The following is a 17,142-nucleotide window of genomic DNA, read 5'->3' on the forward strand; positions in this document are numbered from 1 at the left end:
AAGGAGCTGTTTTATCCAAAATGTTTCGTAGAGTGCAGTGGGGCAAGGGTTTTACTCTAGGTGAGACCAAAAATAATTGGGGTGCCATTCCAGGCAAAACCCCGCTTAATGCATTGCCACAAAAAGTAAATGCCATCATGTGGGTAGCTTTGAGGTGTCCGTGTGACCTTCCTTCGAGGTTTGCCAGGTCTGAATCAAGATGCCACCTCCTAGGAGCGTCCCTTCTTTATACTGGAAGGGGCTTTCTCGAGGCTGTGAGGGGGAATAAAGGAGACAAGTCTGTTAGTGACAGCGCCCTCTCATGTCCCAGGGGTGGTATCACATACCTTAGGTCAGCCCAGAAGGTGATCCTTTGACACGCATGCATGAGAAAAACCAGCAAACCCAAACGTGTGTGTGTGTGTAGTTTAGGGTCATTTTATTTAGTGAGTGTTGGTTTGCCTTGCCATGGACTGGCACCCCATCTGCAACTGGCACTTACCTTGGCCCAGTGCTGCAGGATGGTCTCCAGTCCCCACATTCTTGAGTGTCTGGTTAGGAAATGGGATTGAAGTAATCAGTGGATGGAATACCAAGGCATGGAGTAACACACCTTCTGACAGTGCCGATCAATCCATTAGGCGATACTGGTGGCCGTCCAAGGTGTCATCATCTGAGGGATGCCTTCAGATTGTCTTTTTTATTACATTAAATTTGTTTGGAGATCAGAAACAATTTGGTGTTATGAATAAGCAAATCAGGAAGGGGGTAAATAACTTTTTACCTGCCATTATTATGTACCATAACAGGTCCGAACCTGAACCTGAAACTAAATCCATTACCGAGCCCACTTATGAATACATCAACGCCAGTTTGGAAATGCCAGTTAATTTGGAATGTGGGAGGAAAATGAGAGTACTTCAGAAAGACTCACACAGACACAGCAAGAACAAGCAGGCTCCACAAAGATTCTGAACACTGGATCTACAAGGCTGACTTTGTGTGAAGGAATTGTAATCATGTTAGTGGTGCCCTGTCCAGAAATGGCTCCCACCCTGTACCAATGTTTCCAGGGTATGCTCCTACCTGACCGTCATCAACATGCTTTTTAATGGATGGATGTTTTCTTGGTCATTTTAGGGTGTACTTGTCTAAACAGGGGCCTTCAATGGCACTCTAGAAAATGTTGATTGAGTGATTAGCCAGGGGGAGGCACCATGAAGAGATCATAGCCTCTGGTGGAGCCAAGTGAGGAGATCATAGCCTCTGGTGGAGCCAAGTGAGGAGATCATAGCCTCTGGTGGAGCCAAGTGAGGAGATCATAGCCTCTGGTGGAGCCAAGTGCCCCTCCGTGGAGAGCGACGTCATTGTTTTGTAATCAGTGAGTGAATGATCTCTTGAAATAAGGCAGCCTTCTGGAATTCCTAGTCTCTCGTAGTAGAAGTAGTCGCAATGCTGTCCATAGCTAATACAGCCAGTGGTCATCTGCTTCATTTTACATCTCTGCAGTTGAAAGAGCCATAGAGGTGGTAAGACAGGGTGCTGTTCAGTCCACACCGACCTGTTAGGCGCAAGAATTTTTGTTGAGAACCATGGGAATTACCGCAAGTTCTGGGTGGTTGGCACAGAAATCGACCATGAATGATTTCATGCACACAGTCGGCTGGGCTATTGTGTGAGAAATACACAAACTGGAACGACAAAGGAGGAACGACCTCCTGCAAATGGCCCTTCTGCACCTCAGTCACATACAGCAGAGCTAATCATTATTTTTTTTTGTCAGAGATGCTGGCAACAAAGATCTTGGAAATGATATGTTTTAGTAAACTAAAAATCAAAGGTTTTGAGATGCATATATTTGAATGACTTTTGGTTTGGGATGATCTTTGTTTCTGTTTATAGAGAATTTCTTTGGTGTATGTTTGTCATCAGCCAATCCACCTGCACTTCAGAACACGTCATCCCCCTGAAACTAAGCGTGTTCAGGTCCGGCCAGTATTTGGATGGGAGACCACCTAGGAAAAGCTTAGGGTGCTGCTGGAAGAGGTGTTGGTGAGGCCAGCAGGGGGTGCTTACCCTATGCTCAGGGTGTGTAGCCCAATGCCTCAGTGCAGTGACTGGGACACTATCCTGTAAAAATGGTGCCATCTGTCAGATGAGACTTTAAACCAAGGTCCTGACTCTCTGTGGTCTTAAAAGACAAACTGGGCATCCTTCACAAACAGTGGGGTGTATCCCAATGTCCTGGCTAAACTGCCCACCATGGCCTCTTCATTCTGGCCCCCTAATCGTCCCCTGTCTCTAATTGGCTGTCTCTCTCACCCTTTCACCACCTAACAGCTAATGTGTGGTGAGTGTACTGGCGCAATAATGGCTGCCATCGCATCATCCAGGTGGATGGTACACATTAGTGGTGGTTGAAGTTATGTTATCCAGTTTCCTCACTTAACTCAACATAGGAATCTCTTTTATTTTTTCAAATTATCTTTGTGTCCACTTCAACAAAATTACTCCGGATCTTTTGCCAGGTTCTGCTTGTGCCGGGTGAGAAAAGCTGCTTGCTGGTATCCGTCATGAATTGACTTCCTCTTAGTCTCCACTAGGGTGGCCTCAGGATCACAATTCACTATTTAATATGATATTCTTGACTTAACTGTTCAATATAAATATTTATATAGAATGAAAGAAAATATGGTATTTTAATCAGACAGTATTTAATCACAATGTCTGAATTGTTTCATTTGTCATTTTAAAATGTGGAGCAGAGGGAAAAATCAAGGAAAAATGTGTCTTTGTCCTCAATATTATAGAGGGCACTGTGTATATATGTATGTGTGTGTGTGTGTGTGTATATGTATATATATATATATATATATATGTATATGTATATATATATATATATATATATATATATAGTGATAGTTTAGGGATGCTCTCGCTCCCTTTAACCCTCAGACTATACATCAGACACCAGGTAAAAGTCCAAATAATTGATTTATTATAATAATAATGTGCACAAAGCACCCTCCACTCCCAAATACTTCAATAAACAATACAATAATCCAATAAACAATCCTCCAGTCTCCCAGACGCTTAGCCACACTGCCTCCCAACTCAACTCAATTGTCTGGGATCTTCCACAGTCTTTTATAGTCCTTGACCCGGAAGTGCTTCTGAGCCCTCAGTCCATGTGATTATCCAGCACTTCTGGGTCAAGGTAAAAACTTCTCTTTTTCTTCAGCCTGGAAGTATATCATTTCTTCCGTTCCTGTGACTTGGAAATACGTCCGGGCTATATGGGAAATATAAATCCCTGGGCCTCCCTGCAGCGACTCCTGGCGGCCCCCATGGTAACCAGCAGGGCTGTACGTTATAATTCCATGGTCCATAATTCCCTGCTGGCATTCAGGGCACCTCTATGCTGCAAGGAGGGCTCCATCTGGCGGCCTGGGGGTATTGGCCGGGATATATATAAACTTTTAAAAAATTAAAGGAACACTTTGAAAACACATCAGATCTCAATGGGAAAAAGAAATCCTCCTGGATATCTATACTGATATAGACTGGGTAATGTGTTAGGAACGAAAGGATGCCACATCGTTTGATGGAAATGAAAATGATCAACCTACAGAGCCCTGAATTCAAAGACGCCCCAAAAATCAGAGTGAAAAATTATGTGGCAGGCTAGTCCATTTTGCCAAAATTGAATTGCAGCAACTCAAAATTGTACGCAGCACTTTGTATGGCCCCTGTGTTCTTGTATACATGCCTGACAACATCGGTGCATGCTTCTAATGAGATGACAGATGGTGTTGTGGGGGATCTCCTCCCAGATCTGGATCAGGGCATCACTGAGCTCCTGGACAGTCTGAGGTGCAACCTGATGGACCAAAACATAATGTCCCAGAGGTGTTCTATTGGATTTAGGTCAGGAAAGTGTGGTGGCCAGTCAATGGTATCAATTCCTTCATCCTCCAGGAACTGCCTGCATACTCTCACCACATGAGGCCAGGAATTGTCGTGCACCAGGAGCCACTGTACCAGCATAGGGTCTGACAATGGGTCCAAGGATTTCATCCTGATACCTAATGGCAGCCAAGGTGCCTTTGTCAAGCCTGTAGCGGTCTGTGTGACCCTCCATGGATATGCCTCCCCAGACAATCATTAACCCACCACCAAACTGCTCATGCTGAATGATGTTACAGGCAGCATAATGTTCTCCATGGCTTCTCCAGACCCTTTCACTTCTGTCACGTGCTCAGGGTGAACCTGCTCTCATCTGTAAAAAGCACAGGGCACCAGTGGTGCATCTGCCAATTCTGGTATTCTATGGCGAATGCCAATCGAGCTGCATGCTGCTGGGCAGTGAGCTCAGGGCCCATTAGAGGACATGGGGCCCTTGGGTCACCCTCATGAAGTCTTTCTGGTTGTTTGGTCAGAGACATTCACACCAGTGGCCTGCTGGAGGTCATTTTGTAGGGCTCTGGCAGTGCTCATCCTGTTCCTCCTTGCCCAAAGGAGCAGATACTGGTCCTGCTGATGGGTTATGGACCTTCTATGGCCCTCTCCAGCTCTCCTAGAGTAACTGCTTGTCTCCTAGAATCTCCTCCATGCCCTTGAGACTGTGCAGGAGACACAGCAAACCTTCTGGCAATGACACGTATTGATGTGCCATCCTGGAGAAGTTGGACTACCTGTGCAACCTCTGTAGGGTCCAGGTATCGCCTCATGCTACCAGTAGTGACACTGACTGTAGCCAAATGCAAAACTAGTGAAGAAACAGTCAGAAAAGATGAGGAGGGAAAAATGTCAGTGGCCTCCACCTGTTAAACCATTCATTCCTGTTTTGGGGTCATCTCATTGTTGCCCCTCTAGTGCATCTGTTGTTAATTTCATTAACACCACAGCAGCTGAAACTGATTAACAACCCCTCTGCTACTTAACTGACCAGATTAATATCCCATAAGTTTCATTGACTTTATGCTATACTCTGATTAAAAGTGTTCCTTTAATTCTTTTGAGCAGTATATATATATATTTATATATATATATATATATATATATATATATATATATATATATATATTTCACATATTTACATATATATACATATATATTTTCTTTTTCTTCTTATATAACATTGAATCACTTTGGTTTAATTTGGCTTTTTTGTCTCTGATCATTGAGAAAAGACTCTTTACAGTCAAAGTGAAAATCTGTGCTAAGTTAAATTCATTTCATAATTAATTTCATAAGTATTCAGCCTCTTTTATTATGACACCCCTAACGCATCACTAGTGCAGCTCATTGCTTTTAGATATCACCTAGTTAGTTTAATGGAGGTCACCTTTCTAGGGAAGTCAGTACGGTGGTCAAACTTACTAAAGATCAGTCGAAGCAACTCTTCATAAAAGCAGTGTTAATGTTGGAATGACAAATGCAATGAATTCCTCTCTGTTATATACCATTTAGTATGGGATTCATACAAGCTGTGTTAATGTTTGTGATGCGCCAGCTGTTGGAATGACAAATGCAGTGCATGTCTTTGTTATATACCATGCAAACATGTCAGGGAATGGAAACAAGAAAACCTCCCAAGTCATTGAATATCCAGTTACATCAGTCATTAGGAAATGGAAAGAGTGTGGCAGAGCTAGAAATCTTCTAGAGCAGGCAATCATGCAAGAAGGCAGCAAGTGAGGAAGGTCACCAAGAGAGCTCTGTTGACCCTGAAGGAGTTACAAGCTACAGAGGGTCTGATTGGAGAGACTGTGTAGACAGCAAGTGTCGCCTGGCTGCTTCACCACTTACAGCTTTATGGGAGAGTAGCAAAGAGAAAAACACGCACAGGACATCTCAGCAGAAGGCACATAGGAGACTATGAAGTCAGCTAGAAGATGATTCAATGGTCTGATGAAACCAAATTTCAGATTTTGTCCAGTAAAATAACCGCCATGCACGTGATCAAAATCACACCATCCCCAGTGTGAAGAATCAGGCTCTGCAAGGCTTGTGAAGGGAGAGCAAAATGGAGCAAAATGCAGGAAAATCCTGAAAGAAGACCTAATGCAGTGCGCTAGAAACCTGCACCTCGAGAGAAGACTTGTTGTCCAGCAAGACAGTAACCTCCAGCATAAAGCCAGAGCTGCACAGGAATGGCTTCAAAACCGCAGTGTGAAATGTGCTAGAGTGGCCGAGTTGGAGTCCACATCTCAATCCAGTGGAGAATTTGTGGTTGGACTTGATAAAGCTGCTCACTCGTGATCTCCGTGACATCTGACAGAGCTCAAACATGGGGAGATATAGCAGTGTGGTGATGTGCAAAGCTGACTGAGCAACAGCCTTAATTAAGGCTACCAAAAGTGCATCTACTAAATACAGACCTACAGTAAAGGGGGTTAATACGCATGTGATTATTTATTTAATTTTTACCTTTTTGCAGAGATCTGTTTTTTCTGTTTGACATTAAAGAGTCTTTTTCTGTTGATCAGTGTCAAAAAAAGCCAAATTAAATCCACTGCAGTTCAATGTTGTTTAAAAATAAGATGTGAAGACGTCCAAGGCACTGTATATATTCAGTCAAACAGTGCCACCTACTGTCCAACATTAATACTTTTATATAACACCTGCTTTCTCCAAGTTGGGGTTACAGGTGCCAGAGCCTATCCAGGCGACAATTGGTAGTAAGTATGAAACCTCCCTGAAGAGGGCATCACAGTGCCCACTCCCACTCATGCCCACACACAGGGCCAATTAACCAAACTGACAAGTCTTTATATAGGAGAAAGAATGCATCCTGACGCAAGGGGAAATGTGCAGACTCCACATAGACAATGACCCAGCACAAGATTTCAACCCACGGATGTCATGAAGCAGTAGTTGTGCCTACTGTGCCACCTATGGTTTCACTTATTACGTTCAAGAATTCTGCAAACTGTGCATTATGAATGTTTTTTATTAATGTAAAGAATGTGATTTGGACCCTTAGACATCGCACTGTTTTAATTTAAGAGTAGAGGGGCTCAGCTCGCTTAGTCTAAACGTGTAAGACAAGCCCTGGCATCTCTACTCTGCACACCTGCTTGTCATGGTGACCAGAACTACCCAGTGTGCCAACAGTATTTCAGTGATTCACACTTACTCCTTGTTCTTGGTGATTCATACAGCCATGCCTTTTGTAATTACTTCTGCTTATTGCCGGCAAAGTTAAAATGGCACACTGGACAAGTCAGTGGTTCACGTACTACCATCATGCACTGCTGAACACTCTTCACGTTTCTCAGTTAGACGTGAAATTCACAGAAGTTGGCTTCAATTGTGATGGCAGCAATTGACGTTCTGTAGAGGAATATTTATGACAAATGAATGGCAGCACCACCTCGGAGTAAGGAGACCAGGCTTCACATCGTGAGTGTCTCCTGCGTGAAGTTGGCATGTTCTCTCTGTGTCCGCACAAGTTTCCTCCGGCTGCTTCAGTTTCCTCCCGCAACCCAAAGGCATGCAGGTTATGTGCAGTGGGGTTGCTGACTTGTCCCAAGTGTGTGCATGTGCTGCCAGTGTGTTGTAATAATGACAGCATTATAGATTATAGTTCTAGGGATAGTGAGGCATACACACGTGATGATCTTACATTAACGGTAAATTCTGATGCCACTTCTGGTTTAAAGAGCTTTGAGCAAATTTCAAAGCTGCCATTCACTGACCTCCCGGGTCCAAGACAGACTTATCAGATACAGAAGGTCCCTTATAGAATTTTAGTTGTTCATAAGTGACGGTACATCACCATTAACTGCGACTGAGCTAAGTGCACCTGCACAGCAACTCGTCAGCACCACACGTTGCAACATTATTCCAGGGTGCACATTTGGTCTGATGCCAGTTAGCTGCTGGCTTTCTTTGCAGATTATTCTCTACTAGCTGTGCTACTCAGCTAAGACAAATTGAATTCTAATCAACATAGACCTCGATGTTAATGTTTGCAGTGCGACCTCTATTGGAATGTGCTTTGTAATACGTGTGGTAATAAAATGCCTTGCATTTATCATTCCAACAGACGGTGCATCACAAACATTTACAGTGATAATAGAATTATTACAAATGCCTGTGATGTGCCATCTGTTTAAATGACAAATGCAATACATATGTCTCCGTTTTATGCCATTTGCTGTGGGATTCATAAATGCAGCATAAATGTTTGTGATGCATCATCTGTTGGAATGACAAATGTAGTGCATATGTCTCTGTTATATGCAATTCATAAAAGCAGTGTTAATGTTGGTGATGTGTCATCTGTTGGAACAATAAATATAATATATATGCCTCTATTATATGCCATTTGGTATGGGATTCATAATAGTGGTGTTCATTTTTGTGATGTGTGATCTGTTGGAACAACAAATGCAATGCATATGCCTCTATTATATGCTGTTTGGTGTGGGATTTGTAAAGGCAGTGTTAATGTTTGTGGTGCACCATCTGTTGGAATGACAAATGCAGTGCATATGTCTCTGTTATATGCAATTCATAAAAGCAGTGTTAATGTTGGTGATGTGTCATCTGTTGGAACAATAAATATAACACATATGTCTCTATTATATGCCATTTGGTATGGGATTCATAATAGTGTTGTTCATTTTTCTGATGCGCCATCTGTTGGAACAACAAATGCAATGCATATGCCTCTATTATATGCTTTTTGGTGTGGGATTTGTAAAGGCAGTGTTAATGTTTGTGGTGAACCATCTGTTGGAATGACAAATGCGATGCATAGGTCTCTGTTATATGCCATTTGGTATGGGATTCGTAATAGCAGTGTTAATGTTGGTGATGTGTTATCTGTTGGAATAAAAAATGAAATGCATATGTCTTTATTATATGCCATTTACTATGGGATTCATAAACGTAGTGTTAATCTGTTGAAATTACTAATGCAACGCATCTTATTAGTAAAACTTTTTGTGATTTGCCATCTTTTGGAACAACAACCGCAATGCATATGCCTCTGTTATATACAATTTGGTATGGGATTTGTAATAGCAGTCTTAATGTTTGTGAGGCACCATCTGTTGGAATGACAAAGGCAATGCATGTGTCTCTTTTACATGCCATTTGTTATGGGACTGAAAAAAGCAGAGTTATAAGAGATATAGTACACGGATACCCAGACACTTGTCTTTTTATTATGGTGGATGGTGACTTTTGGGGAGGGGGTGCAGGGGTGAACCTTGCCTAGGGCTCCACTTGGGCTTCAAGAGGTCCTGGCTGTAACTGACATCGGTTTGGCATTTAGTGTTGCCAAAGAAAGACAATATTAAGTGAAGTTATTTCTTAAAGATGTACAGCAGACAGGCATGTGTGGAATATTTTAACTCATCACTTTTAAATAACATATCACTTAACTGCAGGAAATGACAACTTTTCTGAAAAGAGATGTGATTTCTCATTCCTTTAAATGCCACAGTGAACATTGCTCGTTCTGTTTCTTGTTCTCCCCTCCTTCTTTATTTATTCATCTTTTGATAGAAATGTGAACATCACTTGCCAGCCATATTTCTTTGCTAAGACATCTTTTTAACTCTTTGTTTGTACTTTGCCTTACCAGATGGCCTCATTGACTGTATGGACCCAGACTGTTGTCTCCAAATCCCTTGCCAATCCAACCCACTGTGCCGGGGCTCACGTGATCCTCTTCAGATCATTCAGCAGAGCAAGTCGCCCTCGCAGAAAGTGAAGTCGTTCTATGACAGGGTGAAGATGTTAGTCGGCCGGGACAGCACTCACATCATTCCTGCAGACAACCCTTTTAATGCCAGGTATTCATTCAACTTCTTGACCAGTAATGAATGCTTTTAAGTTTTCTTCTCTTGCCTCATAATGTCTAGCAATGCTAAATATGCCATTACACCTTCAAATTTCTGGTCCCACGCGATAATCTGTATTCAGATTTTTTTTTTTAATTAATTTTATTGCACTCCATACAAAGCAATCAAGTTTTTACAAAAAGAAAAATACAGTAGAGTTAAGAACAGATCGATCCCCACCCTTGAGAGAGAGACCAAGCCAAACGGCATAAAAATTTTACAGCTTTTAAACATACCTAAATTAATAAATTACCTATGCTTCATGAACTTATTTTTAAAATATTACTGATTAGATCCTGCCATGTTTTGAAAAACGTCTGTACGGATCCTCTAACTGAGTATTTGATTTTTTCCAACTTCAAATAATATAACACATCGGTTTCCCACTGACTTAAAAGAGGAGAGTTTGGGTTCTTCCAGTTTATCAGAATCTGTATTCAGACTTTTTGAACATTAGAACAAGGTGGACAACGTCAGGCCATTGAGCCCAACAAACCTGCCCGGCCCAATCCACTCAGGTCTTCCCTGAATGTCCCTGAAGTTTGGTCTCTTATTCCAAGTGTGTGTGAAGATCCATTCATCCATCCATTCTCCAACCTGCTATATCCTAACACAGGGTCACGGGGGCCTGCTGGAGCCAATCCCAGCCAGCACAGGGCGCAAAGTAGGAGAAAATTCCGGGTAGGGCGCCAGCCCACTGCAGGGCACACCCACACATACCCACACACCAAGCACACACTAGAGACAATTTAGGACCACCAATGCACCTAACCTGCATGTCTTTGGACTGTGGGAGGAAACCCATGCAGACACGGGGAGAACATGCAAACTCCACACAGGGAGGACCCGGGAAGCAAACCCAGGTTTCTTTACTGCAAGACAGTAGAGCTGCCACTGTGCCACCGTGCCGCCCCTCTGTGTGAAGACAAACTTCATAATGTTTGTGTTAAATTTACGCTGATCAGTTTTCCACACAGTACTTCAGATGAGGTCTAACCAGTGCGTTATAAAGTCTTGGTGTCCACTGAAATCTATGGACAAGTTGAGAACAGCATTAAGAGGAGAGGTTGTGCCATGGTTGGCTGTTCTGATTCCACATCTCACGCCAGTGGGATGACCAGTGTAAACTAGCCCGCACAACTCTACACGGGCGTGACTAGGGTTTTAAAAGTTTACTTCAAATTTGTGTTCCTCAACAAACGGTGCCCTGTCCTTCACTTCATTATCTGGGTAACGGAGCACACCTCCAAAACAATGAAGGAATGCTCTCCGTATCTGTCGATCTGCCTTATTTCAGTCCCATTCTGTCCTTCTCTGTCTCACAAACACTCATCCTTGTTGACTCTAGATTTCCCCCACTAAGCCCCATCTTCTTGCTGCTCTTTCCTTCACTCATCTTCTAAGAGGTCTGTCTGTGCAAGTCAAACCCCCTCTCCCAGCTCCATCACCCTTGCCGTTTCCTCATATTCCATCATCAGCCATTTGCACATCTCACACAGCCCTTCGAAGCTCTTTAGCTCTTCATCCACAAGGTGACACAAAATCTCTGACCCATCTTGGCATCTACTGAGGCCTGTGCGCAGGAGGAGCAGTTGAGTGTGACTTCTGACCAGCATTGCTGTGCCATAGTTGTCCTCACTACTGGAGGAATGCTCTTCTGATCCCACTGCTAACACCAGTATGACGACCAGTATCAATAAGCATTCATAGTAAACGAGATCTGTCCGGAAAGTATCCAGCCATGTAATATGAAAAACAGATGCATTTATTGAAGAAGATACAAGATACAAGAAGCATTGTACATAGGACAATGAGGCCTCACCATCTAAATGAGGACTTAACGCCAATAATAATTGATATCACCAAGCCGTTATTATTCGAATGTACGTTGACGTGACAAACATTTTAAAGCACAAATGTGATGTACAGGCTGCATTTTAGTTCCCTTTTTAGAGGGCTAATGCTGTGTATTTGCACCGAAAACATGAATTTTGTGTATGCAGCTTTCTGCAATATTTTTAATATTTAAATATGATGTGGAATTTCCATATGTGTTGTGGCGTCCTATTCTTTACCTTTTTTTCCCAGGGTGTCGTGCAGCACTTTTAAACTGCCACTTAGGTGTTATTAACCCCTCACCCCTCCACAAAACTGCTTCACAGGGGGACTACCTAACAATTGATCGAGTGATGATGCTTTGTGGCACTCAAGATCCCCCTGAACGAATAAATCCATTCGGAATCGTCACATATGTTGTTCACATCCGCTCAGCAGTAAAAAGAAAAAGAAATTAGAGGAACCCCCGCGTGCCGTCATGTTGGCACTCAAAGACTTGGGAGCATTTTGGATTTTGGGATTTCGGGCTAGGGATATTCAGCACTGCGGTGGGCTGGCGCCCTGCCCGGGGTTTGTTTCCTGCCTTGCGCCCTGTGTTGTCTGGGATTGGCTCAAGCAGACTAACGTAACCCTGTAGTTAGGATATAGCGGGTTGGATAATGGATGGATGGATGGATGGATATTCAGCAAGATGTGGAAGAAGATGATCCGCTGTGGGAGCAGCCGAAAGAAGAAGAAGGACTAGGGATATTCAGCCTGTATGAAGCTAGGCAAGTATTTTGAGCAAAAGACCAATTTGGTACATCTTCAGGGTGTTAATTAAGGTCATTTTGTCGGAGTTGATGCAGAGGAAACAGCGCATGTGTTTTACTAAATGGCACTCATCCCTAACACGGCTTTGTTTCTCTTGCTGTTTGAACTGAGCTGTACCCATTTGTTGATGACTTGCAGATTGTGGTTTAAACAAATTCACAGGTCTGCAAAATTAAACTCATAAAAACTTGTTTTAATTGTAAAAAGCTGCTTTTATTTGCATTCACGAACATAATAAAAAATCTAATTAAAATGCTTCCATTGCATTGCATTTAGGTACAAGATTGAAGTTATATTAAAATTTAACAAATGGCATAATTTAGTCTTGTATACAATATTGTTCTAAATCAATTTAACGTGAAAACATTTAGTCAATCAAGCAGCACGGTAGTGCAGTGGTGACGCTGGTGACTCGCAGTAAGGGGACCAGGGGGTCCTCCCTGCATGGAGTCTGCATGTTCTCCACATACCCGGGTGCTCCAGTTTCCTCCCACTGACCAAAACTTGCAGGGCAGGTGAACTGGTGATGCCAATTTGGCCCCAGTGCGTGTGTGTGTGTGTTCGTCCTGCAATGGACTGGCGCCCTGTCCAGGGTTGGTTCCTGCCTTGTGCCCTATGCTGTCTGAGTTAGGCTCCATTCCTGCAAAAGCTTGTCTTGATTAAACGGGTCAGAAAATGACACGTCATTTAGTCAATCTAATACTTTTAAACATACATACCAAGAAAAGGACACTACATGCTCTTTGACGTACACCGCATTACTTTTGCTTTTGTCACTTGTTAGTTTTCTCGTTTGGTGGCTCCTCTTTTGTCCACTATTTTCTGGTGGGTCGTTATGATTCCCCCAGCAGTAGTCTGCCATCATACCGACACCCCAATGTCCTTGGTTCCTTCACTCCGTGTTTCTTGATATCCTGATGGAACGGTGAGTGAAGATCAGGGTGAAGGATTCCAAGATTTCCAGGGAAAAATCCAAAGATGGATCCAAACCACAAATTTTTAGATTTGTGTTGCATACCAATTTCTTAAGCTTAACTAATACATTTTTCACGATCTACTATTTATTAACTCTTTGAGGGCTGAATATTTTTTTCCAAAAAAACAATGGTTTCACACAGAAATCAACATAAAACGTCTGTTGCTGCATGCTGTGGCTGCCAGTTTGCCAAGAATGTACGGCAGGCGTGCTGCCAGGCTGTCTTCACGTGGCTGGGACAGCAGCAGTGGCGGTCACGGTCGCAGTGCATTACAATCTCTTTTCATTGTTAAGTGTCAGTCCTCCCTGGCGAAAACATTGTCAGTACCACGACTAGCTGGGGACTGATCAGCTGAAGCTGGAACCTCACATTCGTTTTCGATCACTTGTATCAAAATCTGAGTCTGACAAGTCATAGTCCAGTTCAGAGATAATAATAAGCAAAACGCCATCCATGGAGTATAGTGCTTTAAGTATTCGCTTTCATCTCTCGCCAGATGTCACGGCCATTTTTGCCATTGTGTGCGCCTTGCTACTTACACGAGTGCAGGAAATCTCAGTCAAACCAATGAATCTAACTTTCCTTCTAGCAATGAGAGTCCAACTACAATGTAACGGTTGGGTTTGTCACAGTTTACAGTTGATTATCTTTGTCAGCACCTCCTTTTGGCAAAAGTCGACATCAGCCCTGAAAGAGTTAAAACACTAAGGTCTGTGTGCCCATTCCCTCTGAAAAACTTGATTGATCAGTTTGGCTTTGGTGTGATTGGTCAGTTTGGCTTTGATCGAAAGAAGTGCAAGACGCATGAGGCACGGTGAGAGCGTCACCTTCAAAGGCGGCAAGGAGAAAACCAGACAGGAAGTGTGAAAGGCAACTCAGAAGTCGGAGAAGCAGGCATTACGTGATCGCGCTCGAGAAACATAGTGTGCGTCTTTTAACCGGTGCTATCAGAATCGCCATCAAAGATTGAAAAGTGTGGCAAGCAGCTTGGGGTGGTACCCAGCCGGGATGCCTGGAAGGACCAGAGGAGGGATTACACCTCCTCCAGACCACGAGGGGACGACCGCCCTGGTGGCTTTGGGGACCACGGGAACTGAGCTTGGAAGCTCAACCCTATAGGAGCCCGTGGTCACCACCAGGGGGCACCCCAATGCCTAGAGAACCCTGGTCCTCAGCACTTCCGCCACACTCAGAAGTGCTGGGTGGAAGATGACCAGAGACACCCAGAGTGCTTCCGGGTGCACGGCCGGTACTTCCTCCTCACTGAGGGGAGCCGGTGGAGGTTAATCGGGAGGCACCGGGAGCACGTCCGGGTGATTATAAAAGGGGCCGCCTCCCTCCATTCGTTGGCTGGAGTTGGGAGTGCAGAGGACTAAGTCTTGGTGGAGAGGATTGGTGGCAGACCTGAGAGGAAGGCATTGGAGAAAGGCCTGGACTTTGGGGGAGTTTTGGGGTTGTGTGTGGCACATTTGTATATATTAGTTGTAAATAAACGTGTGTTGGGTGATTAAACCATGTCTACCTGTCTGTGTCTGGGCCATGTTCCACAAAGGATAAAACTGGACAGGAGGTGAGAACTCTACCTCAAAAATAATGAGAGGCTGAAGAGCAGACTTTATGGGAACAAACTGGAGAGACGGAGCACTAGTGAAGAGACAGTCACACACATGTGAATACAGAGGAAAGGTGCTGAAGGTACACGTACAACAAGGGATAGCAAATGACTTTGAATTTTTCTGTTACTTAGTGTTTCATTATGTAAGGTCTTATGGTTGTCCTATTTTCCCCGTTTATACGCTTTAATGCGTAGACCTTCATAAAATGTGTAAAATCCCAGAGATCAGGTAGCACTTCCTTCCCCTTTCCCTTCCACATATACTCACTGGCCACTTTATTAGGTACACCTGTTCAACTGCTTGTTGATGCAAATATCTAATCAGCCAATCACATGGCAGCAACTCAATGCATTTCGACCTGTAGACCTTGTCAAGACGAGCTGCTGAAGTTCAAACTGAGCATCAGAATGGGGAAGAAAGGGGACTGAAGTGACTTTGAACGTGGCATGGCTGTTGGTGCCAAACGGGCTGGTCTGACTATTTCAGAAACTGCTGATCTACTGGGGTTTTCTCACACAACCATCTCTAGGGTTTACAGAGAATGGTCCGAAAAAGGGAAAATATCCAGTAATGGGTAGTTGTCTGTGCAAAAATGCCTCATTGATGCCAGAGGTCAGAGGAGAATGGGCAGATTGCTTTGAGCTGATAGAAAGGTAACAGGAACTCAAATAAGCACTCATTACAACTGAGGTGTGTAGAAGAGCATCTCTAGACGCACAGCATGTTGAACCTTGAAGCATATGGCCACACCAGGCGCCACTCCTGTCAGCTAAGAACAGGCAACTGAGGCTACAATTAGCATGGGCTCACCTAAATTGAACAATAGAAGACTGGAAAAAACATTGCCTGGTCTGATGAGTCTTAATTTCTGCTGTGACGGATGGTAGGCTCAGAATTTGGTGTCAACAACATGAAAGCATGGATCCATCCTGCCTTATATCAATGGTTCAGACTGGTGGTGGTGGTGGTGGTGGTGGTGTAATGGTGTGGGGGATATTTTCTCGCCACACTCTGGGCCCCTTAGTTCCAACTGAGCATCATTTAAATGCCACAGCCTACATCTGAGTATTGCTGCTGACCATGTCCATCCCTTTATGACCGAAGTTTGCCCATCGTCTGATGGCTCCTTCCAGCTGGATAACACATCAGGTTACAAAGCTCAAATCATCTCAGACATGACGATGAGTTCACTGGACTCAAATGGCTTCCACAGTCTCCAGATCTCAATCCAGTAGAGCACCTTTGGGATGTGGTGGAAGGGGAGATTCGCATCATGGATGTGCAGCCAACAAATCTGCAGCAACTGCGTCATGCTGTCATGTCAATATGGAGCTGAATCCCTGAGGAATGTTTCCAGCACCTTATTAAATTGATGCCATGAAGAATTACAGTAGTTCTGAAGGCAAAAGGGGGACCAACGTGGTACTAGCAAGTGGCCAGTGAGTGTAGATAATTAGAGTAAAGAAACAGGCAGGAGTTAATTTACACATTTAATTATTGATACAATACCTAAAATACTAAGGAGGCAGAACATTACGTGGAATTTGGCAAACCATACCCTTACAGCCTAAGCAGCAGTGCATCTTGCGTCCATAGGCAACTCTCAGCTTATCTTCAGTCTATGATGGTCTTTGCTACCACATGGCCTGTGAATGGTGTATTGAAACTGGCCAGATGCCTGCCTCAGTATGGCTGCCGAGATCGAGTTGTCTTCATCATGGTCTTCTCTTCATGGCCAGATGGTGAGAGAGAGAGGTAAAGACATGATGACCAACTTCATACCATTCTTACCATAAAACACAAACCAATGGGGTGCCGTAGTACAGAATGGCCTCCAATTCAAAACCAATCATAAACAGCCATCCTTTAGACCAGGGGTCCTCAATCACAGTCGTGGAGGGCCGCTGTGGCTGAAGGTTTTTGTTCTAGCCCAGATGCTTTAATTAGAAAGCAATTCTTGCCAATAATTTAATTTCATGGCTCGTTGGGGCTTTAACTCTGCTATGTCAGGTCATTCTCATATCCTAGATTTTCTTCCCCTTTCTAAGGAGATCATCCAAA

At 43.6% G+C, this 17,142-nt stretch overlaps 1 protein-coding gene across 3 annotated transcripts in view; it reads left to right on the forward strand.

The window, feature by feature from the left end:
• Positions 1-17,142, forward strand: part of LOC120542238 (teneurin-2-like) — a 1,685,504-nt gene that overhangs the window by 1,560,841 nt on the left and 107,521 nt on the right. For all 3 annotated transcript variants that reach the window (XM_039774544.1, XM_039774546.1, XM_039774547.1), the window contains one exon: positions 9,581-9,791. In XM_039774544.1, the coding sequence (XP_039630478.1) occupies positions 9,581-9,791 (211 nt within the window). The remainder of the gene's footprint in view (positions 1-9,580; positions 9,792-17,142) is intronic.

The sequence above is a fragment of the Polypterus senegalus genome, chromosome 13 (assembly GCF_016835505.1).
Source record: "Polypterus senegalus isolate Bchr_013 chromosome 13, ASM1683550v1, whole genome shotgun sequence".
Taxonomy (NCBI): Eukaryota; Metazoa; Chordata; class Cladistia; order Polypteriformes; family Polypteridae; genus Polypterus; species Polypterus senegalus.